The following is a 24,410-nucleotide window of genomic DNA, read 5'->3' as shown; positions in this document are numbered from 1 at the left end:
TCACCCTTGGAGGTGGCGGCATTGCTGATGACTGTGACATCTTTTGGGTTTTTGTTTAAAAGAATAGCTGGGGCAGGACACTTCAGATAGCTCTGAAATACCACCCCAAACAGGCAGAGGGAAATAACATCAATGTATATGTGATTAAAGGTGAAGGGGAGGTGCATGCAGCCATGCACACATCTTAGAAAAGTTTGCTGCTGGTATTGTGAAAGTCACTACTAGAGAGGAGCAGACATCACCATGAAGGATTTTAGTGTTTTTCTTTTCTTTTTTTTTTTTTTTTTTTTGTCTTTTTAAGGCTGCACCCTTGGCATATGGAGGTTCCCAGGCTAGGGGTCGAATCAGAGCTGTAGCCACTGCCTACACCACAACTACAGCGATGCCAGATCCGAACCGCGTCTGTAACCTACACCACAGCTCACAGCAACTCTGGATCCTTAACCCACTGAGTGAGGCCAGGGATCAAACCTGCATCCTTGTGGATACTAGTCAGATTCAATTCCTCTGAGCCACAATGGGAACTTCCTTTAGTGTTTTTCTAGATATGAGGAGATGCAGGAATCTTCTAAAATAAAATCTTCTAAAAATATCTAACTATCTGAAGACATGTTCTTCCAGTCTTCCTAGAGCACAGAGTACCTCACTCCTGATTTCCACCCTGAGCCCTGCTCAGGGGGTGTTGTGGGTTGGCAGATGCAGTGGTTCATGATTTAATCCATGTAGAGGATGGTGGCAAAGGCTAAACTCCAGTTCACAGCTATAATAAGCCTTTCTTTCTTTCTTTCTTTCTCCCTTCTTCCCTCCATTCCTTCCTTCCTTCTGTTCTTTTTTGGCCATGCCCACAGCATGCAGAAGTTCCCAGGCCAGGGAACCTGCACCACAGCAGCAACCCAAGCCACTGCAATGACAATACTAGATCCTTAACCCACTGAGCCACATGGGAACTCCCTCTAACAAGCATATCTGCAATGAACATTCCTTTTTTTTTTTTTTTGTCTTTTTGCCTTTTCTAGGGCCACTCCTGGGACATATGGAGGTTCCCAGGCTAGGGGTCTAATTGGAGCCATAGCCACCGGCCTACGCCAGAGCAACAGCAACTCGGGATCCAAGCTGGGTCTGCAACCTACACCACAGCTCACGGCAACGCCAGGTCCCCAACCCACTGAGCAAGGCCAGGAATCGAACCCCCAACCTCATGGTTCCTAGTCGGATTCATTAACCACTGAGCCACGACGGGAACTCCTGCAATGAACATTCTTACGTGTGTTGTGCATGTGTGTGTTTTCCTTGGGAGTAGATAAGATGTGGAATTACTGAGTCAAAGAGTATGTATACTTTACGTTCTAAGATACTGCCAAATTTCCTGTCAATTCAGCACTGAAATTTTATACCCTGTCAACAATATGTGGAGTAAATACCTTATCTGTACACATATTCTTTCTCTTTCAATCTAGAGAAAGGAAATAATCTTATTGTTGCTCTAATTTTAATTTCCCAAGTTACAAGCTAGATAAAAAATTTTCATATTTCATAGTAATTTATATTTCTTCTGTGAAGTCTTATTAATATATTTTATACAGTTCAATGTTAAACTGTGTGTGTTTTATAGATATAATTTATTTGTAAATTCTGGATATTAGTCCTTGGTTTTACTACACATTCTTTAATTTTGTTTATGACTTCTGGTGTTATTCATATCAATATATATGGATGTACAGGCTTACCTCATGGATATTGCAGATTTTGTTCTAGACCATTACAATAAAGTGAATATTGCAATAAAGTGAGTTACATGTGTTTTTTGGTTTCCCAGTGCATAGAAAAGTTAGGTTTACACTATACTGTAGTCTATCAAGTGTGTAATAGCATTATGTCTAAGAAAACAATGTACATACCTTAATTAAAAATACTTTATAGTTGGAGTTGCCTGATGGTGCAGGAAGTAAAGGATCTGGTGTTTTCACTGCTGTGGCTTGTGGCATAGGTTAAATCCCTTGCCTAGGAACTTCTGCATGCCCTGAGCATAGCCAAAACAAACAGATGAAACCCCAAAAAACAAAAATTTAGAGCTAAAAAATGCTAACCACCTTCTGAGCCTTCAGCAAGTCCTAATTCTTTCGCTGGCGGATGGTTTGAAATATTGCGAGAATTACCAAAATGTGACACAGACATGAAGCAACACCATACATGCTCAATGCAGGGTTGCCACAAACTTTCAGGTTCTAAAAACCACAATTATCTGTGAAGTACAATGAAGCAACACACAATAAAATGAGGTACAGTTATAATGAGATTTATCACATTCACAGGTTTTCATTTTTGTGTTTTGTTTTGTTTGCTTTTTTGTTTTACAGGGCCACACCTGCGGCACATGGAAGTTCCCAGGCTAGGAGTCAAATCAGAGCTGCAGCTGCCAGCCTAAGCCGCAGCCATAGCAATGCTGGATCCTTAGCCCACTAAGTGAGGCCAGGGATCGAACCTGCATCCTCATGGATAATAGTCAGGTTAGTAACCCACTGAGTGAGGCCAGGGATCAAACCTGCATCCTCATGGATACTAGTCAGGTTCATAACCCACTGAGCCACAATGAGAAATCCCTTTCATTTTGTTGTAAGGACATTTACAAATCTGTTTGTTAATTTTTATCTTGTAACTGAAAAGTTTTTGACCCCCTTCACACCCTTTTCTCCCATCCACCCATCTGGCTATAATAGCAAGGGAGAGGAAGAGTACAAAGATGGAGCCCACCAGTCTCCATCCTGGTGGAGGGACCAGCAGACTCTCAGTTCAGGTATGACAGGCTGCTTCTGCCCTAGACTCTGGAGCAGGTGAGTCCTTGAAGAGCCATTTCTCAGATCACTAGTCTTGTGGATGCCAGTCCTACTGGTTTTCAAAGTCCCCTAGATGTTTTGGGGACTCACCTCTCTGGTGCAAGTCTTAAAAGTTGGAAAGCTCACATAGGGTTCAAACCCTTCACTCTTCATGGAGAAGCTCCAGGTTTGAATTCCCTCTTGACTGTGAGTTGCTGTGCCAGGGATGAGGTTTATCATGAGATTGTATCCCAGCTTCTCACACCCACTTTGATGTGGCTTTCTTCTCATTTGCCAGTGTGTAGTTGTCAATTCACTAGCCTTTAGGTTTTTTCCAGGGGAAATTGTCCCATGTGTAGCTTTAGACTCAGTGTATCTGTGGGAGGAGATGAATTCAAATCTTCCCAAAAGAAAAGAAAAAAAAAAAACCTCAACAGGAGTTCCCATCATGGTACAGCAGAAATGAATCCGACTAGGAACTATGAGGTTACGGGTTCAATCCCTGGCCTTGCTCAGTGGGTTAAGGATCCAGCACTGCCATGAGCTGTGGTGTGTGTAGGGCGGCACCTGTAGCTCCAATTTGTCCCCCCCCCCAAAAAAAAGACAAGTTAAGGACAGGGCATGGGGTAGAGATGCAATGTCTGCTGCATTTAAACCCTCTCAAGGGGAACTGCATCCCTACCCTAGGAGCCCCATCAAGGGCACACAGGTTCCTACCTTCAGATTTGGCTCAGATTGGTTAGATGGTTTCTTTGGCTCTACTTTGCCCCTGGATATCCTTGGGGTCTCTGAGCAACATTACTTGCTTTCCAGCACCACTTGTGGGAGATTGATTCTTACCACTAGAGGGGCACTACTGACATGTCATGCATGCAATCATAGGATGCTGTAACGATCTTGCCCAAAAGTACAACTGTCCTTCCCAAAATGCCAATAGCATTTCCTTTGAGAAATCCTAGAAGAGAGATTAGTAAGGAAGCTATTGCAAATCTACTGGAGAAATCATGAAGAGCAGAGTGAGGGAAGTGGCAAAGAATCCAGGGGAAAGAATGGGTATAAGGATTATTTATCCAGTCAAATCAACAAGAGTTAGTTTTGGTTGGATGATCCAGGGTAAGCAAGATGGAGGAGTCCATGAAGATGCCTCAGGTTGTATCAGAGGCATCAGGTGGCTGAATATTTCATCCATTAAGAGAGAAATGCAGGAGCAGGAGTTCCCGTCGTGGCGCAGTGGTTAACGAATCCGACTAGGAACCATGAGGTTGCGGGTTCGATCCCTGTCCTTGCTCAGTGGGTTAACGATCCAGCGTTGCCGTGAGCTGTGGTGTAGGTTGCAGACGCGCTCGGATCCCGCGTTGCTGTGGCTCTGGTGTAGGCCGGTGGCTACAGCTCCGATTCAACCCCTAGCCTGGGAACCTCCATATGCCGCGGGAGCGGCCCAAGAAATAGCAACAACAACAACAAAAAGACAAAAGACAAAAAAAAAAAAAAAAAAAAATGCAGGAGCAGATCTGGATGGCTGGAAAAGGATAAAATCAATGTGGAACATGGTGAATCTGAAATACCTGTGGAGATGGTGAGGCAGAATAATAACTCAGGTAGTCAGTGTAGGAGCATGGGCTTTGATGCATTCTTTGTTGTTGTTGTTGTTGTTTTGTTGTTTTGCCATTGCTTGGGCCGCTCTCGTGGCATATGGAGGTTCCCAGGCTAGGGGTCTAATCGGAGCTGTAGCCGCCAGCATACGCCAGAGCCACAGCAATGCGGGATCCGAGCTGCGTCTGCGACCTACACCACAGCTCATGGAAACGCCGGATCCTTAACCCACTGAGCGAGGCCAGGGATGAAACCTGAAATCTCATGGTTCCTAGTCGGATTTGTTAACCATTGAGCTGCGATGGGAACTCCTCGATGCATTCTTTGATATGGTTATTGATTAACATTTATGGTTTAAGGGCCCCAGAAAGTAATTCCCCACAGGCCTTGTTTACTATAGAAAATGTACCTTCCCCCACATGGGCCTTAATCTCTAACCCACTCCTCAACTGATAGAAAAGGAATGAGAGGAAAGGTGACTTAGTCTAAGGAAAGAGAAGGGCAAAGAAATCATAACACTTATGGGATATTTCCCCCCAAAACCTCTACTGGATAAGGACTGATAGAGGTAACTGGGCAAGGCCAATGGGAGAAAACCATATCTTTCTGGACCCCATGTTGGTACCCCCCATCTTTAAGGGATAAAAACCTCTATAGGACAACAGAGACCAGGGGGCTCTTCTCCCCTCTCCCAGCAGCCCTGAGAGCTATTTGCTTTCCTGTAATAAATACTTTGCTTGGAGTTCCCGTCGTGGCTCAGTGGTTAACGAATCCAACTAGGAACCATGAGGTTGCAAGTTCGATCCCTGGCCTCACTCAGTGGGTTAAGGATCCAGCATTGCCGTGAACTGTGGTGTAGACTGCAGACGCGGCTTGGATCCCGCGTTGCTGTGGCTCTGGTATAGGCTGGCAGCTATAGCTCTGATTCGACCTCTAGCCTGGGAACCTCCATATGCCGCTGAAGCAGCCCCAGAAAAGGCAAAAAGACCAAAAAAAAAAAGACTTTGCTTGCTTGTTGCCTGTGTGTTCATGGAGTTCATTCTTCGACTGCGTGAATAAGAACCCGGATTCTGGTAACATCTTTCTGGCATCACTGGGAAGGGCATAGCCAGCAAGCGAGGAAACAAGTACCAAGAAAAACCCAATGAAAGAGACAGAGAGGAAACAGCCAGGTTTGGGAAGAGCTCATGGCCTATCTATCCACATGGATTAGAAGCATCTGTGGGAAACATCCCACTAACACATACAGGTCACCGTGTTACATGCTTCCCCACCGAAGGCTGCCTGTGGGCTTGGGGATCCACCACACTGAGAGTCTGCATGCTTTGCTGTGGAGATCTGTCCTCATCCAGGTCTTTTGTGTATGTGTGTGACTTGCTCTGTTTTGACAGCATGCTGGGACGAGGTGAGAAGTGGACAGGCTCTGCTCTGTAAGGAAACTCCCACCCTATTCCAAGACAGTGGACATTAGCACCTTCTCTGGGCTGAAGGTGAAGAACTGTCCTTGAGAATGTGGGTAACGGAGGCCCCTCTATGACCCCACAGGAGAGACTAATCCCGATCCCAAATTGTGAGGCCGAGAGTGTATGAGAAGTTTTAGCTATCCCTAATCAGAGTATGTGTGTCACAGTTTCAAAATACTATCACCTGAACTTTAAGTGTGACTCCAGTCGCTGCCCATAAACCTTTCTCAACTTTGGATCTAGTTTGTAAAATTACATTAACAGTGAGGTTGGAGTTCCCATCAGGGCTCAGCAGAAACAAATCTGACTAGCATCCACGAGGATGCAGGTTCCATCCCTGGCCTCTCTCAGTGGGTTAAGGATCTGGCATTGCCACGAGCTGTGGTGTAGGTCAGAGACGCGGCTTGGATCCCGGCATTGCTAGGGATTCAACCTCTAGTCTAGGAACCTCCATATGCCTCGGGTGTGGCCCTAAAAGGACAGAAAACCAACCAACCAACCAACAAACAAAAACAACGAGGTTTCTGGGAAATATAAGTGGGAGGTAGATTTTTTTTTTCCCCTTGCTATTTTCTTTTTTTCACATTTCCCACAGTATCATGGGGAGAGAATTTTCCGTGGGTCTCTAGAGCTCCTTTGCGTCTTATTGGGTATGCTAAGATTGCAGAGCTCTGACTGCTCTTTATGCAACCGTTTCTCAAGATTGAGTTTACAATGCACAGCCCTGTGGGATAAAGTCATGTCTCATCCAGACAAAGAACAGGCTTGTTTACTGCTTGTTATAAAAGTAAAGGATTTACTGAGTTGGCTGTGAAGCAAACCCACTGCATATGCACCATTCATCCGTGCCCGTGTTGTCACACATGTGGGATTTGGGGGCAAAGGAAACTTTTGCAAACATGCTGATGCTCACATCACTTCCTGTGCTGTGAGTCATCAAGTCCTTTGTCTCAGGAGTCTCATGTCTTCTACCAATGTTTATAAGAAAAAACAAAAAAACAGGCTAAATTATTCACTTGTAAGCAAGGGAAAATCAGATCCCAGCTCCTTCAAGTATATGTTACCTTTTTGACAGCACACCAAGCAACATTATTATACAGTTAGAAATTCTTCTTCTCTAGAAAACTGTGATTTTCCTTCTGTGATTCTCTAGGTAATGTTGATTAAAATGCATTGATATGGTTCTATAAACACCTAAGACAGAAAAGGGGACTCTGAGTCATTATATCTTATTAGTATTTCCTTTCAGATAAAACATACTCTAAAGCTAGTACTTCTCGAATCTCAGCAAAATTCAGTTGGCTAGTAAAAATAACTGGATAATCTAGGGCTGATCCCTGCAGCCATCTCTTTCCATAGCTGTCATGCTACCGTGACTTTTCCACCTATCCGCCTAAATGCCTAACAGTGGGCATGGGATTCCGCTTGCACATCATGCATTCCTTCCCTGAGGATAGGAAGGAGCTTGCCTAGGAGGTGGGGGTGGGGGAAGGAAGCACTAAGGCCAATTAAGGCCAGTTAGCTACATCTCAGCAAGTTCCTTTGTAATATCTACACTCATTGTTTTCTATTCCTCAGCTCTCTCTCTCACACACACACACACCCTAAAACGTAAAAACAAACAAATAGAAACCAGAAATATGGCTTCTTGTTAAACAAACAGTTCTCATTAAGGTTATTTATCATTCAACTCTCTGGAAGTATATAAAGGCCAATTGTCAGTTTCATCTAGCCAGTGGTCCTAGCCCATATCCCCATCCTCGTCTTAGGTAAAATGCAAATGAATAAGACAAATCCGATCCCTGATTTCATACATCTGAGTTTGGTGGAGGAAGCAAATGAAAAAGAAACTACTGACAAAAAAAAATTCTATCATTTACTCTAAATGCTGTGAAAACAAAGGGCAGGAATAATTGGAGACTCCACTGAGAGAGTGGTCAGAATATTTGGTTTGCTATTTTCTGAGATCAAGAACCAGGAGAAAGGAGTTCCCTGGTGGGTTAAGGATCTGGCTTTTTCACTTCTGTGGCTCTGGTTACAGCTGTGGCGAAGATTTGAACCCTGACCCGGGAACTTCTGCATGCTGTGGGCATGCCCCCCTGCTGCCCCCCCACCAAAAAAAAGAACCAGGAGAAAGAACACTGATAAAGATTTGTTTTTACAATAAGGATATCTACAATACATTTTTTAGAGTTTTTGCTGCAGTTTTGAAAATATATTTATACTGCTCAAAGCTTTTCAGAAAATTCTCATTCAATACAGTGAAGACTCCAGAACTGCCTACAGAACACAGCATTGAGCATCCATCTTCTACACGGAGTCTCATTTATGTGTCAGTGTGTGGGAGTATCCTTTTGCAATTTCTTCTGACTAATCCTAATTTCTCCTGACTTCATCAGTTATATACAACATCTCTTCTTAGCTCAGTTCAATTCCCCTTTCTTCTGAGAAAAGGCACTAATATGAGAAAACGCATTACCATGTTGCCAAGGCTGCATACCTTCATCCCAGCTGTCATCACTCTACCCTGTAATTTTTCTCAGAGTAAATTATTTCTCTTTGTCCATCTCTATGACTAGTTCATTGCAGATACACAATATTTATTTGTAACTATGTAAATACATAATGATACTTTGTGACCTTTGACCAGTTATTGCTTTCTGTAAGTCTCAGTTTTCTCATTGTTCCAGGGCAATACAACATACAATATTATGATGTCTTAACTGATTGTTTTATGCATTTTAGAAATAAGAATTTGATCATTAAGCAAAGAACTTTGTGATATACAGAACCTAGTATAAATACGCCAAAATTTCTTCTCCAGTTTATCTTCTGGGGTGATTACAGAGGTTTTCATTCAATTGTAAAAAGACAAGCATTCTGAAGGGATGTCTTTAAATGGTAAAAGGTGGACCTACAACTTCCAGCCTTGATGTGTGGTACTGTATCCACCAGAGGGCAGCCTAACACATCAATGCTGTGGTCAAGGCTGTCTTTTTGAGCCCTGAGAATGCTATGATTTCCAGATTCCTGAGAAAAATATTTTTTGGCCGGCCAGTTGGATGAAAATCTTTAGAAAGTATATTACATTATCTTCTAGCCACAAAACAGACTGTTATAATTTTTTTCCTGTGAGTTTCACCATTATCTGCCATCGCAGGTATTAGCTCAAGCTTTTCAGTCATTTTTGGAAAGAAAATTGTGTAAAGGAGGAACTGGCTATAGGCTGTGCAGTCATGTTCTGAAAATAAAGTGGATTGCTTTTACTTTGTAAAACTAAAATATGTAGTTTCTGTCGTGGTGCAGCAGAAAAGAATTCGGCTAGGAACCATGAGGTTATGGGTTCGATCCCTGGCCTTGCTCAGAGGGTTAAGGATCCAGCATTGCCGTGAGCTGTGGTGTAGTTCGCAGATGTGGCTCGGATCTGGCGTTGCTGTGGCTGTGGTGTAGGCCAGCGGCTGTAGCTCTGATTAGACCCCTAGCCTGGGAACCTCCATATGCCGTGGGTGTGGCTCTAGAAAAGACAAAAGACAAATATGTATACACACACACACACTAATCACAGAATATTAAGATGGAAAAATTTGAAAAGATGAGACCCTCTGAGTCTCACCACTCAGTGTGGGCTTAATTACTTGGGAAAGTTGCATGGTGCGTCATAGCAACAACTCTGAGTACAGGTAACCCTAACTTTTTGGAAGTTCGCTTTATGTCACTTCGCTTTTATGAAAGACCTACATTAGTATCTGTTTTCACTAACCAAAAGACATCTGAAGAGGATTTTTTGCTTTTTCAAAAAAAGTCAAAGTGAAAATAGCATTGAGCCTATGTAGAAGCAGTGAGCTCCCCGGATGTGAGTGGGGGCACCACCAAACTGGTTCCCTGGGAACCACTTGATGTTGAGATGCTGCAGCATCTCAATATCAAGCCTCCATGCTGTCTACTGTGTCCCTGAGCATCTGTGGTTTATCTTGATTTATATTGTGCATCTGTTAGGAAGATGTGTCCTAAGGTAATTGCTTCTTAGCTTTATGCCCTTTTGTCTCATGGAAGATTTCTTAGACATGCTCAACTTTCAAAGAGCAGGGAGAAAACTGTATCAGCAAAACCAATAGCTGATATTTAGGATATTTAGCAGTATTAATAAGAGTTCGCAAGTTAGGAAAAGCTGAAGTTCCCCTTACATTACACATGGATGGTTCGACATATGCAAAGTAATCAATGTGATACAACACATTGACAAAAGAAAAGTCAAAAACCACATGATCATCTAGATGCAGAAAAAGCATTTGACAAAATCCAGCATCCATTCATGATCAAAACTCTTACCAAAGAAGGTATAGAGAGAACATCTCTCATAAAAGACATTTATGACAAACCCACAGCCAATATATAATACTCAGCAAAGAAAAGCTGAAAGCCTTCCTGCTAAAATCTGGAACAAGACAGTGATATCCTCTCTTCACCACTTTTATTCAACATAGTATTGGAAGTCCTAGCCACAGCAATCAAACAAAAGAAATAAAAGGTATCCAAATTGGAAGAGAAGAGGTAAGATTGTCATTGTATGCAGATAACATGATTCTATATATAGAAAACCCTAAGGACTCCACATAAAAACTACTGGACCTGATCAATGAATTCAGCAAGGTAGCAGGAGACAAGATTAACATTCAGACATGAGTTGCATCTCTGTATACTAAAAATGAAATCTTAGAAAAGGAATATAAAAATGCAAAACCCAGAGTTCCCATTGTGGCGCAGCAGAAAAGACTCCGACTAGGAACCATGAGGTTTGCAGGTTTGATCCCTGGACTCGATCCGTGGGTTAAGGATCTGGCATTGCCATGAGCTTGTAGGTGATTAATCAATGTAGGCAGTTGTTTTCTGCAGCTCATTATTTTTTGTGTGTTTGTTTTGTCTTTTTAGGACCACACCCACAGCATATGGAGGTTCCCAGGCTAGAATCAAATCAGAGCTGTAGCCACTGGCCTACACCACAGCCACAGCAACACCAGAACCCTGAGCTGCATCTGTGACCTACACCACAGCCCACAGCAATGCCGGATCCTTAACCCACTAATGGAGGGCAGGGATTGAATACACGTCCTCATGGATACTAGTTGGGTTTGCTAACTGCTGAGCTGAGATGGGAACTCCTGAAGGGCATTGTTTCTTGCTGCCCAAACTGAGCATGGGCCTTCCAGGAGAGAGTGTCCTTCGCAGGTCTTCATGGTGAACAGCCACATTTGGGGGTGTGTATGGGGGGGGTCTGTCTTCCTCCTCCAAGGAACCTACCATCTTTACATTTTCAGTTGCCTAATTATACATTTAGATTAGAATCCTCAACTCTTAAAAACCTTAATTTTCTGGTGAAAACCAAGAAGCAAGTAATTGCTACCAAAATCTGGAGAGACTGTTTTTGGATAGACATTTTTCTTTTTTCTTTCTTTTTTTTTTTTTTTTTTTGCCTTTTCTAGGGCCGCACACACGGCATATGGAGGTTTCCAGGCTAGGGGTCTAATCGGAGCTGTAGCCACCAGTCTACACCACAGCCGACGTGGTGATCCGAGCTGTGTCTGTGACCTATACCACAGCTCACAGCAATGCTGGATCCTTAACCTACTGACCAAGTCCAGGGATTGAACCCACAACCTCATGGTCCCTAGTCGGATTTGTTAACCACTGAGCCATGAAGGGAACTCCTAGATAGACATTTTTTAAACCTAATTATTCCCACAGAGTTTACCTAAAAGCCTTTTCTCTTGTTTGCATTTAACTCGCTCATAAGATTTCATCATACCAAGTTATTTTTCTTGTTGACAAATTGGTAACAAATATGACAAGATTTTATTTAATTTCTTTTACACTAGGTGAAATCATCAAGCCAGGTTTCTCTAACTGCAAATGTGAAAAAAAAAAAAAAAACAACTTTGTAATTTCAAGAGTTTCATCCTACCCATTTTTCTCCAGAGTCTAAAGAATATAGTGGCCACGCTGTGTTAAAAAAAAATCTTCTATTTCCAGGAGTTCCCATCATGGCTCAGCAGAAACGCATCTGATTAGTATCTGTGAGGACGCAGGTTTGATCCATGGTCTCGATCAGTGAGTTAAGGATCCGGCGTTGCTGTAAGCTGTGGTGTAGGTCACAGACACAGCTCAGGGATCCGGCGTTGCTGTGGCTCTGGTGTAGGCCAGCGGCTACAGCTCCAAAGTGACCTCTAGTCTGGGAACTTCCATATGTTGCGAGTGTGGTCCTAAAAAGACAATGAAAAAAAATTCTTTTTCTGTCTTTCTAGAAGCATACTAAAGATTTCTCAGTTTTGCCAAATGTACCCTAAAGGGGACTATCAAATGGAGTAGAGCTCTGATTATCACAGTAGGTGTTATCAAATATCAAACAAACAAATGCAATGCAGAAAGGTCTCTCGGGACCACCTGTCCCTAGCACCAAAAGGGGAAACTCCCATCCATGGCAAAGGGGAAATGCCAACCAATGCTCTACCACAGGCCAAACCCAATGTAATAGGGAAGGATACCTGGTGTCCTCACACATGAGCCCCGTTACCAAAGACATCTCAACTAATCAATGCAAGCACAATACACACAAATGGCACACAAAGGGTCAGGTGAGGAGTACCCAGACATTCCGCTTCCATTCCCAGATGGAGGCCTCCAGAGCAGCCTGGGTCCTGAAGGAGAATGGACCATGCATGGCTCACCCCAAACGATACACACAAAACGGCAATCAGAGGAGGGATAGTCTAAAATTCCACTTCCACTCCCAGATGGAGGAACCATCTCCAGCTTAGCCCAGCTCTCAAAAGAGAGTGGACCCAAAGTGGCTTCCTTCCTGCAAGGGTAGCAGCCCAAATGGAGTGGAGAGAGTTCCCAGCCTGTGCAAGCTGGAGCAACTTACCGCCAAGCCACACGGAATGTGGACCACAGCTCTGGACTTTTCTTGACTCCAAACATCCTCAAGCCATGGGCAGCCTGTGCCTGTTGGGGACAGTCCCCTCAAGATTCCTGGAGGAAAAAGGGCTCCCTCCTCTGGAAGTTGCTGAGGGGTCAGTGAAGGGGCTCCTGGGGCCAGGGTTGGCCCCCCATGGGCACAGACTCCTAGGCTGGCTTTGCCAAAATTGTTAGCGCAAGTCCGAGTGCCTTGATGCATAGCAAGGCCAAACAAACCAAAACAGCAGAATTAGGAGCAGAGAAAGGTTTGCTGCAGGGCCATGTAAAGAGATGGGTGGCTCCTGCCCCCCAAATATGGAGCTCCTAGATCCAAAAATTGCAAAGTATTTTTAAACGCAAGGTGAGGGAGGGGTGTGGTTCTTTGTTGCAAAATTCTTGGTTCAGAAATCCTTTGTTCTTGTAGCTGTCCTCAGGGGTCAGACCACAAAGTTCCTGTAAACCTCCAACAAGATACATATTATACTTCAGGGAGGAGCTAAAGCAGAGGATAAGGGGGAAGGGCTTGCCCCCAAAAGGACCCATAAGGTCCTGCTTAGTTACAAGAGTTTGGAGAAAAATAAGAGTTTGCAAGGAGTTTCCATCGTGGGTCAGTGGTTAACGAATCCGACTAGGAACCATGTGGTTGCGGGTTCAGTCCCTGCCCTTGCTCGGTGGGTTAAGGATCCGGCGTTGTCGTGAGCTGTGGTGTAGGTCGCAGATGCGACTAGGATCCCACGTTGCTGTGGCTGTGGCATAGGCTTGGCAGCTGCAGCTCCGATTAGACCCCTAGCCTGGGAACTTCCATATGCCGCAGGTGCGGCTCTAGAAATGACGAAAAAAAAAAATAATAATAAATAATAATAATAATAATAATAATAATAATAATAATAATAAGGGTTTGTTGGTAAGAATGTGGTAAGACCATGGCAGCCAGAACATTTCTTTTCTAGGGGAGAAAGACAGTCTTTGCAAAAATGGTGCAAACTAGACATGCACAGCCAAAAAGAAATTAAGATAAAATGGGCAAATGGCTCGAACAGTCATTTGTCTAAAAAAGATTTATAAATGGCCAATGAGCACGTGAGAAGACCCTCAACATCACTAGTCATTAGGGAAATGCAAATCAAAGTCTCAGTGAACTGCCACTTCATACCCATTAAAAGATGGCTATTTTAAAGGGAGAGAGAGAATAACAAGTGCTCCTGAGGATGTGAAGAAGTTGGAGCCCTCCCACATAGCTGGTGAATATGTGAAATTGTGCAGCAACTGTGGAAAAGTCTGGAGTTTCCTCAAAGTGAAACCTATGATGCAGCAATTCCACTCCCCAAAGAATGGAAACCAAGAACTCATACAGACACTTTCACATCAGTGTTCATGACATAGGCTGGGGCCTGGGACCTGAGACCCTCTGCCACACTGGTGGCAATGCTTGCATCCGGACAAACATCTCAAGCAACAAAATACAAAGATACTATAAGGGACTAAAAAAACAAGCATATTTGGGGCAAATTATGGGCAAGAAGATACTAAAAACTAAATACCCAACTGCCACTTCTGAAGAGCTGAGACCAAAAGCAGAGTGTTAGGAGCAAAAGGAGGGTACTGAACAAACCCCAGGCACACACCACCACTAGAGGGGTGGGTAGACCACTAAAGCCACCTCTCTGCCCAGATTCCTGGATCCGCTGTTGCTGAAACTTGGCCTCTGTCAGCTGGTGCTGAATAGAAATGCGGAGACTGAATACAAACTGGAGTTTTGAGTGAAGGAGAAAAGATAGCTTTATTGCTTTGCCAGGCAAAGGGGGCCACAGCAGGCTAATGCCTTAAACACTGTGCCTCCCTTTGGGAGAGATTATAGTTTGGGGAGTGGAAGATAGGGCCGAAGATAAGGATCAGGGTAGAGGCAACCTTGCATTGTCTTTCAAAGCTTGCATCGTGTGGCCCCAGGACTGGCTCGGGCTGCCCTCCTTTCTCCAACGAAGAATGCTCTATCAAGCAGATAACATCTTCCATTTGTTGTGGGTTTTAGTTCTGCAGAAGGGCTCAAAGATACTGTTGTGTATATTCCTTGAAGAGGAACCAGGACCATGCCCCAAGCCTACACTACTGTCTCTTGACTGCTTCTTCTTCATTTCTGCATCCCTTTCCTTCCCTGATAAATAACGAATGTTTGAAACTGCCCTTTGGAACTCAGAGAAGGCCAAAGAGGGCCTAGCTGGGTTATACCACCCCTACCCTTGACTCCTGTAAGGAACCAGCTAGCCCCCTGCCCCCCGGCCCCTAGCAAGCAAGCAAGCAAGCAAAGGAAATTCTTTTTTGTTTCTACTCTCTGCTGCAGCAGGGGCTCCAATAAAGCCTTGCCTGAATTTTCCTGTCTGGCCTCTTACCATTGATTAAGAAGGTCAAGGGCCCTTGGGATGGTAACATTCATAGCAGCTTTATTCACAATAGCCAAAATGTGAAAACAACCCAAATGTCCATCAGCAAATGAATTGATAAACAAAATATGTCATATACATAAAATGAAATATTACTCAGCCTTAAAAAGGAATAAAATTCTGATACACGCCTACAATATGGATGAACCTTGAAAACACTGTACTAAGTGAAAGAAGCCAGACACAAAAGGACACATTATATGATTCCACTTATTTGAGATGCCTAATATAGACAAATTCATACAGAAAAAAAAGGTACTTGAGGATAATCAGGGCTTGGAAGAGACAGTACTGGGATTTAATGTTTAATAGGTATTGAGTGTCTTCTCTTGGGAATGTCAACTTAAAAAAAAAAAAAAAAAGCAAAGCACAACCTAAAGTTGAGAATGTTTTATTCAGTGGACTGAAGACCACAGCACCAGATATAGCCTCTCAAATAACTCTGAGAAACTGTTCCAAAGAGTTAAAGAAGGATCCAGGATATATAGGCATTTTTGCTGGAAATAAAATAAAATAAAAAAGCCGGAATTCCCGTCGTGGCGCAGTGGTTAACGAATCCAACTAGGAACCATGAGGTTGCGGGTTCAATCCCTGCCCTTGCTCAGTGGATTAACGATCCAGCGTTGCCGTGAGCTGTGGTGTAGGTTGCAGACGCGGCTCGGATCCCGCGTTGCTGTGGCTCTGGTGTAGGCCGGTGGCTACAGCTCCGATTGGACCCCTAGCCTGGGAATCTCCATATGCCGCGGGAGCGGCCCAAGACCAAGAAATAGCAAAAAGACCAAAAAAAAAAAAAAAAAAGCCAACATTTTATGACCTAAGTATGGCCACAATGCCTGCCCTTGAATAGGTCTCATATCTTAAGGGAACAAAAGAACAAACTGTTACTGGGCAAGAGAATTAACAACAGCAAAGATTATAAATCAGATGATAAAGGCTCCCAGTTCCCTTTTAATGGTAGAGATTAGCTGAAAGCACTTTTTAGAGCTGTTTTGCAGAATTTAAACTTTCCGTTTGAGAGCTGAACAACCACATCAACTACAAACTGAGGGATGATGCTGTGGACTTTTTCTGATCCTTACCTCAGTCTGCTCTGTTGACCTTTGCCCTAATTCCATGCTGAATTCTTCTCTGCTCAAGCTCCTTCATGAATATGCATGGCCTCTTTAGCTTAAACCTTCCCCAGTTTTGCTGGCTGGGGAGACATTGCTTTGGGAAAGATCCCGGTATTCTCCTTACTTGCTGCAAGTAATAAGTCCTTCCTTCTCCTGATCTTTGGCTTGGTTGTGCCAACTGGCTCCACATTCTCCAAGAAGTGAGCCAGTTTTCGAGTAACAGAACTAGAGAGTGTGTGTGCACTTTCCCTAACAATTCCAGGTGGGGTTGGGGGAAAAAAACTTGTCTATTTTGGCCTGTGGCGGCCGCCATCTCGCACAGGTGGCCACGCCTTCTTCGCACTGATTGATGGGCGTTGTAGTCTCTACCCAGCGAGCAGGCATGGCGGCCTCTATTACAAGGGGCTCCTGGGCTGCGGTGGGCCTGGGGCAGAGTTTTCCACCTACCCGGGCTCTGCTTCCTGCACCAGCCTCTGTCATCTGCCGTAAGTGCAGCGGGGCTGGGGAGCCCGGGGAGCAGGTCAGGGTCAGGCTACGGGGAGGCGAGCCTGGGAGCCTGGGGCGCTACTTGAAGGAGATTGTGAGGTTTCTGGGGGAGCTGGGGGTTTCTGGGCTGGCACATGTAGCCTTGACCTTTGAGGTTGCTCCCTCAGGGACCCTCGCGGGGTCGGGCAGACAGCAGGTCACTGGATCTTCTGAGCCCGGCGCGTTTCAGCCGCCGCCGAAACCGGTTATCGTGGACAAGCGCCGTCCCCAGCGCCCGGAAACCAGGTGAGGCTCTCTACCTACACGCGCTTTGGAACCTGTACTCCCGTTATAGCTCTAAAGCGGGTCCGGAAACCACAGGGCAAGAGCTTGTGTGCAGGATTCATGAATCCCCTGTTCCCACTCAAGTTTGTCTTCCTCGCTTCTCCCAAGCTTGCATTAAAATTTCTTCGCAGTCCTATTAGATCGGAAGTTCAAGTAGGGATTCCCCAGATGCGAAGCTCTGGTTTGTATCAGGAGTTTTTCTCTTAAGTACCTCGTGTTTTACTTGCGTATGTTAAGGAACGGTTATTTCCTGGGCTAGTGATCAGATCCAAGCCAAAGTTGCAACCTATGCCGCTGTTAGAGCAACACCGGATCCTCAACCCACTGTGCTGGGCTGAAGATCAAACCTGAGCCTCAGGGCTCCAGAGACGCCACTGATCCCTTTGCACCACAGTGGGAACTCCTGGTAACATCCTGAAATTTCACTTTTGGGGTAAAGCAGTGGTTTCTCCTATAGTGGTCTTTTAAGTTTGCTTTTAACTTTTTAAAACTTGTATTTTTCACAGGTTCTTGAGTCCTGAGTTCATTCCTCCAAGGGGAAGAACAAATCCTCTGAAATTTCAAATAGAAAGAAAAGATATGTTAGAAAGGAGAAAAATACTCCACATTCCAGAGTTCTATGTTGGTCAGTAAGAGCTGGGTGCTTTTGTTATTAGTGGTTGTGGAGGGGTAGTTTTCTTGGTATAGAGAACATTGTTTTTCACCTGTCTGGGTTTTGCTTATATGAGGTACTTATCCCTAATATTATATTACAACATTTGGGAGTTTTGAAATTACCTGGAAGTACTGTTATTTGTTTCTGTATCTCATGTAAAATTCCTCTTGAATTTGTAGGAAGCATTCTTCGTGTTACTACTGCTGACCCATATGCCAGTGCAAAAACCAGCCAGTTTCTGGGGATTTGTATCCAGAGATCAGGATCAGGACTTGGAGCTACTTTTATCCTTAGAAATACTATTGAAGGACAAGGTAGATTTCATTTCATTATTTTGATTTTCTGGAAAGTATTCTCGAAGAGTCTTTTATTTTCTGCGTCTTTTATTTTCTGCACAAGACATCTGGAACTTGAAAGTGAATGTGAGCTCTGAGGGCCTGTGGCCTAAGAATGGTATGAGAATTGAGGTTGCTGAGTAAATAGAGTTGGTGCTTTGCTTTCTCTTGAAAGTTTCTTTTGTTACAAGGGCAACAACCTTATGAAGTAGACTTTCCAAATCATGGTACCATCAAGGGAGGCGACGAGTGACTCTAAAGCAGTGTGGGAGTATTCATTTTAGGAGCAAATAATCCTTGAAAACATTAAGATGAACATAATGATGTCCTTGTAAGTTACTTTTTCCTAACATAAATGGCTCCTCTTTTGCTGTATATTACAATAATCATCACAATTAGTAGTTTTATAAAAATGAGAGGACTTTCAAAAGAGGCAAATTTTTTTTTTTTTTGTCTTTTGTCTTTTTGTTGTTGTTGTTGCTATTTCTTGGGCCGCTCCTGCGGCATATGGAGGTTCCCAGGCCAGGGGTCGAATCGGAGCTGTAGCCACCGGCCTACGCCAGAGCCACAGCAACGCGGAATCCGAGCCGCCTCTGCAACCTACACCACAGCTCACGGCAACGCCGGATCGTTAACCCACTGAGCAAGGGCAGGGACCGAACCCGCAACCTCATGGTTCCTAGTCGGATTCGTTAACCACTGCGCCACGACGGGAACTCCCTTTTTTTTTTTTTGATGTTTATCCTTTACTGACACATGGCTGAATGGCTAGGGAAAAATCGTTCCATCCAGTGGCAAGTAGCCTTGGGGAGTCTATGCTATGTGGTAAAACGTACATAGTATAAAATTTACCATTTTAAGTATTTTAAGTATACAAATCAATGGCATTAAGTACATTTACAATGTTGTGTAGCCATCTTTACTCTCCATTTCTATAACTTTATCCTCCCAACACAGAAACTTTGTACCCATTAAACAACAACTTCCCATTCCCCTCTTTCTCCAGCCCCTGGTAACCTTCCTTCTCCTTTCTGTCTCTACGAACTTCAAAAGAGGCAACATTATGTTTGCTATGATGGGAACAAGTGGTAAAATTCTAGGAAAATTATGAATCAAAATGTCAAGAGTAGCACATTTTTCATACTTAATGTTTTATGCTTAATGTTGTATGCTTCATGATCTCCACCAGTGAAGTAGTTTATTGAAAGACATTGCACATGTGAGAATGGTTGCCGTCTTCCTTAACACCAAAGGTCCGTGGTGCTGTGCCTGTAGGAACTCAGCAGGACTTGACTAGCTACAGAAACTTGTGCCTCCAATTAGGTCGTGTAGTTGGAGAACTCTTGTAATAGAAAGGCATGTGACAGACCTGAGTATGATTTTTTTTTTTCCCTTAAAATTGAGATAATAGTTTTTGCCTCCCAGGCTTGTGGTCAGTTGATTGTGATGTTGTACATGAAGTATCTGACATACAGTTCTTAAAAGTATTAGCTCTGCCAGAAGGGAATTAATTCCCTTTTGCCATTTTCTACCATTAACATTTTGAAGCCATTCCTACCCCATCGAGCCTTCCTACTTTGACGATTCTTGCTAGTCCATTAGCTTTAAATACCATCCATGTGGTGTTAATTCCTAGATTTATATCTCAAGGACTGATGACCCTTTTCTTGTTCTGGACTTGCACCCACAGCTACCTATTTGACATCTCCATTTGAGCATCTTAAAGCATAAAACAAATTCAAAACAGACCCCCCCCTCCTTTTTTTTGGCCCTGCCCATGGCATATGGAAGTTCCCAGGCCAGAAATCAAACCCATACCATGGCAGCACCCCAAGCCACTGCAGTGACAACACTGGGTCCTTAACCCACTGCGCCACAAGAGAAATCCCAAAACAGAACTCTATTTATTTCCATCACAATGTGTTCTCACAGGTTTTTCTATTTCTGTAAGTTGTACCACTCCCCACCCCCTTACTTGAGCCCAAAACTTAGCAGCTATTTTTATTTTTTTAATTTATCTTTTAATTTTTTTGGCCGCACCTGCATCATGTGGAAGTTCTCAGGCCAGGGATTGAACCTGAGCCCATAGCAGTGACTCAAGCTGCTGCAGTGATGACGCCAGATCTTTCACCTGTTGTGCCACAGGGGAACTCCAGGAGCTGTTTTTAATTATTTTCTTTCATACATCCATCAATCAGCAAGTTTTCATGGCTCCGTCTCAAAAAATTTTATCCCAGTTTTGTCTGTTTATCCATCTCCATTGTTATCACTCTTGTCCATGCCACCATCAATCATCTCCTGCCTGCAATGGTGCAGTATCTCTGGTTTACTTTCTTGGCCAACCAAGGTACTATGCTCTAGCCAAATGAGCCTTTTTCTTTTTTTTTTTGCTTTTTTTTTTGTCTTTCTAGAGCCACACCTATGGCATATGGACGTTTCCAGGCTACGGGTCCAATCGGAGCTGTAGCCACCGGCCAAATGAACCTTTTTCTGTTTTTTTTTTTCCAACATGGCAGGTTTGTTAAGACCCCAGAGCCTTGTGTTTGTGTTTGCTGTTCTTTCCTCTTGGAGCATTCTTGGCCCTTTTTAAATGTCATCTTTTCAGAGAGGCTTTCCCTGACTATTCTATTTAAAGTTGCTCCCTCCCCAGTCACAGTGGCATCTACTTGTGATAACATTGTCTTCACTATTTGAAATTACCTTGTTGGCTTATTTGTTGTTTGTCATCTACTAGAATTTAAGCTTTATGAGAGAACGATATTACTTGTTTTGATTTTGCTGTAGACAGAGCTCCTAAATCAGTGCCTATAACAGAATAGATGTACAGTGAATTACATCCTGATGCTAAACACTAGATGTTAACATTGACCATATATTTTACTATTTTTATTTCTCTCGATACTATTCCAGGAAACCTCAGAATGTACACCTCCTCTTAAATGTTCAATGATACAAATGATATATATTAACCTATTACATGGAGCATCTTAGAAACACTAAAAGCTGTTCCTAACTTGCTTCATATAGAAGGTTCCAGAGTGTTAACAAACCTAGGCCATCTTTTTTTTTTTTTTTTTTTTTTTTTTCTGTCTGCACATGCAGCTTGTGGAAGTTCACAGGCCAGGGGTTGAACCTGAGCTGCTACAGTAGCAATGTTGGATCCTTAACCCACTGTACTACAAAGGAACTCAAAACCTAGGCTATCTTAAGAGGATTTCTAAACTGAAGTTAAAAATGTATTTACTCTTTTTCCATCGGTAATGCTCTTGCTCTTAATGCAGAAGATAGAGTTTATGTAGGTAATTGGGAAATAAACAAGAGCATGACGGAGTGAAGAATTTATTCAAACTTCTAACTAAGTTAATACTATCAAAATTGAAGAGCTGTGTGGATCAGTGTGTTTACAGGAGACATTTTTCTTTAGACTTTATCATTCTAATTCAGGTTTTCTCTTTTTTTTTTTTTGGCTTTTTAGGGCCACACCCACTGCATATGGAAGTTCTTAGGCTAGGAGTCTAATTGGAGCTACAGCTGCCGGCCTACACCACAGCCACAGCAACACAGGATCTGAGCTGCGTCTACGACCTACACCACAGCTCAAGACAATGCCGGATCCTTAACCCACTGAGTGAGGCCAGGGATTGACCCCGCATCCTCATGGTTCCTAGTCGGATTCGTTTCCACTGCACCATGACAGGAACTCCATGGTTTTCTCATTTTTTAATCCATATGGATTTGTTTGCTTCTGTTTCTTTCAATAATATTCATTTTATTTTTTATTTATTTATTTTTTGTCTTTTTTCCTTTTCTAGGGCCGCTTCCCGCGGCACATGAAGGTTCTGAGTCTAGGGGTCTAATTGGAGCTTTAGCCACCGGCCTATGCCAAAGCCACAGCAATGCCAGATCTGAACCACGTCTGCGACCTACACCACACCTCACAGCAACGCCAGATCCTTAACCCATTGAGAAAGGCCAGGGATGGAACCCGTAACCTCATGGTTCCTAGTCGGATTTGTTAACCACTGTGCCATGACGAGAACTCCGTGGTTTTCTCATCTTTTAATCTACATGAATTTTAGTTTACTTCTGTTTCTTTCCATAATATTCATTTCAAAGATTACAAATTTTATTATATTTCCTACATGCAAAATGCTGAGCTCATTCCTTCATGAAATAGCTTTTATTGTTGTATGAAGCATATTCAGGAATCTGAATTTAGATTGTGAGAATATGTTTTCTTCTCTTTTTAGGAGTTGAGATTTGTTTTGAGCTTTATAATCCTCGAATCCAGGAGATTCAAGTAGTCAAATTGGAGAAACGGCTGGATAATAGCTTGCTATACTTGCGAGATGCCCTTCCTGAATATAGCACTTTTGATGTGAACATGAAGCCAATAACACAAGAATTTAACCAAGAAGTTCCTGTTAATCAGGTATAAGTTGTACAAATAGAACTGGAAGTTCAAGTATAAAATAAAGAATCTTTTTTTTTTTTTTTTTTTTTTTTTTGCTTTTTAGGGCTGCACTCGTGGCATGTGGAGGTTCCTAGACTGGGGGTCCAATTGGAGCTACAGCTTTCGGCCTACACCACTGCCACTGCCGCAGCAATGCCAGATCCAAGTCGAGTTTGCAACCTACACCACAGCTCACGGCAATACTGGATCCTTACTGAGTGAGGCCAGGGATGGAACCCGAAACTTCATGGTTCCTAGTCGGTTTTGTTTCTGCTGCGCCACAACGGGAGCTCTAAGAAAGAATAATTTTAATGAAAACTTTTAGAAGAATTTTTGCTTAAGACTGTCAGCCTGATTTGTTGCTTTTCTTCTGTCTTCCTTAGCTGAAAGTAAAAATGAAGCCTAAGCCCTGGTCTAAACGCTGGGAACGTCCAAAATTTAATATTAAGGGGATCAGATTTGACCTTTGTTTAACTGAAGAGCAAATGAGAGAAGCCCAGAAGTGGAGTCAGCCATGGCTTGAGTTTGATATGATGAGGGAATATGACACTTCAAAAATTGAAGCTGCGATATGGGATGAAATTGAAGCATCAAAAAATTCCTGATCTGAGAACGAATTTAATTGTTTGCAGAGAATGTACTGACTTGGATTTATTTGGAAGCCAATTTAATCTCATATACATAAGGACATAGTTATTAAATCAACTAAGCATTCATCATTTTATGGGTATTATTTTTTGAAAATTAGCACACCAGTTTATTACTTGAAAAAGAAAAATGTACATGCCAAGTTTGGTCTGATGTCCATTCTGTCTGTCTGTTGTTTTTTTGGTCTTTTTGGGCTGCACCCATGGCATATGGAAATTCCCAGGATAGGGGTTGAATCAGAGCTGTAGCTGCTGGTCTACTCCACAGCCATAGCAACGCCAGATCCTTAGCCCACCGAGTGAGGCTAGGGATCAAACCTGCATCCTTGTGGACACTAGTTGGGTTCTTAACCCATTGAGCCACAGTGGGAACTCCTGTATGCATTCGTTTCTTAAGTTGTATAGGAGATAAAAAGTGAAGTTACAAGACAAAATTACAATAATGATAGCTAATATATTTTCCCATGTATTTCCCTTTACTGGAGGTCTTTATTTCATCACTAACTAGATTCAAGTTACTGCCTGGTTTCCTTTCACTCCTGTCGGAAGGATCCTCTTTATCATTTGTAGGACAGGTCTAATTGCAAGGAACTGCCTCAAGTTTTACTTATCTGGGAATGTCTTTTTTTTTGTTTGTTTGTTTCTTTAGGGCTGCACCTGTGGCATATGGAAGTTCCCAGGAGAGGGGTTAATCGGAGCTGTAGCTGCTGGCCTATGCCACAGCCACATCAGTGCCAGATCCTAGCCACATCTGTGACCAACACTGCCTCTCACACCAATGCTGGATCCTTAACTCACTGAGCAAGGCCAGGGATCCAACCTGAATCCTCATGGTTACTGGTCAGGTTGGTTACTAGTCAGGTTGGTTACTGCTGAGCCACAACGGGCACTCCTCTTTATTTTAACTTGATTCATAGCACTTGTATATGTGGTTCATGCTATGTAGTCTCCAGGTTGAAGAGGTTGCCAGCCAGAGATTTTCTGTCTGATTTTGACTTTCTAGCCCATTTTTCTTTTTTTTTGTCTTTTTTTTTTCTTTTGTCTTTCTTAGGGCCTCACCTGCAGCATGTGGAGGTTCCCTGGCTTGGGGTCCATTCGGAGCTGTTGCTGCTGGCCTACGCCATAGCCACAGCAATGCCA

General features: G+C 43.3%; 2 protein-coding genes across 2 annotated transcripts in view; one reads left to right on the top strand and one right to left on the bottom strand.

Annotated features, from left to right (window-relative positions):
- On the top strand, positions 16,703–23,413 carry MRPL19 (mitochondrial ribosomal protein L19). Its single transcript, XM_003354755.4, has 6 exons — positions 16,703–16,855; positions 17,024–17,141; positions 17,687–17,805; positions 18,015–18,149; positions 22,421–22,602; positions 23,007–23,413. The coding sequence occupies exons 1-6, from the start codon at positions 16,720–16,722 to the stop codon at positions 23,226–23,228; spliced, it is 912 nt and encodes a 303-aa protein (XP_003354803.2). The 5' UTR covers positions 16,703–16,719; the 3' UTR covers positions 23,229–23,413.
- Positions 18,874–24,410, bottom strand: part of GCFC2 (GC-rich sequence DNA-binding factor 2) — a 61,350-nt gene continuing 55,813 nt past the window's right edge. The window contains exon 17 of the mRNA XM_021087312.1: positions 18,874–20,472. Within this exon, the coding sequence (XP_020942971.1) occupies positions 20,418–20,472 (55 nt within the window). The 3' untranslated portion in view covers positions 18,874–20,417. The remainder of the gene's footprint in view (positions 20,473–24,410) is intronic.

This window comes from Sus scrofa, chromosome 3 (genome assembly GCF_000003025.6).
Source record: "Sus scrofa isolate TJ Tabasco breed Duroc chromosome 3, Sscrofa11.1, whole genome shotgun sequence".
Lineage (NCBI taxonomy): Eukaryota > Metazoa > Chordata > Mammalia > Artiodactyla > Suidae > Sus > Sus scrofa.
The sequence above is the reverse complement of the archived record's forward strand: the minus strand, read 5'-3'. Positions and strand labels throughout refer to the sequence as shown.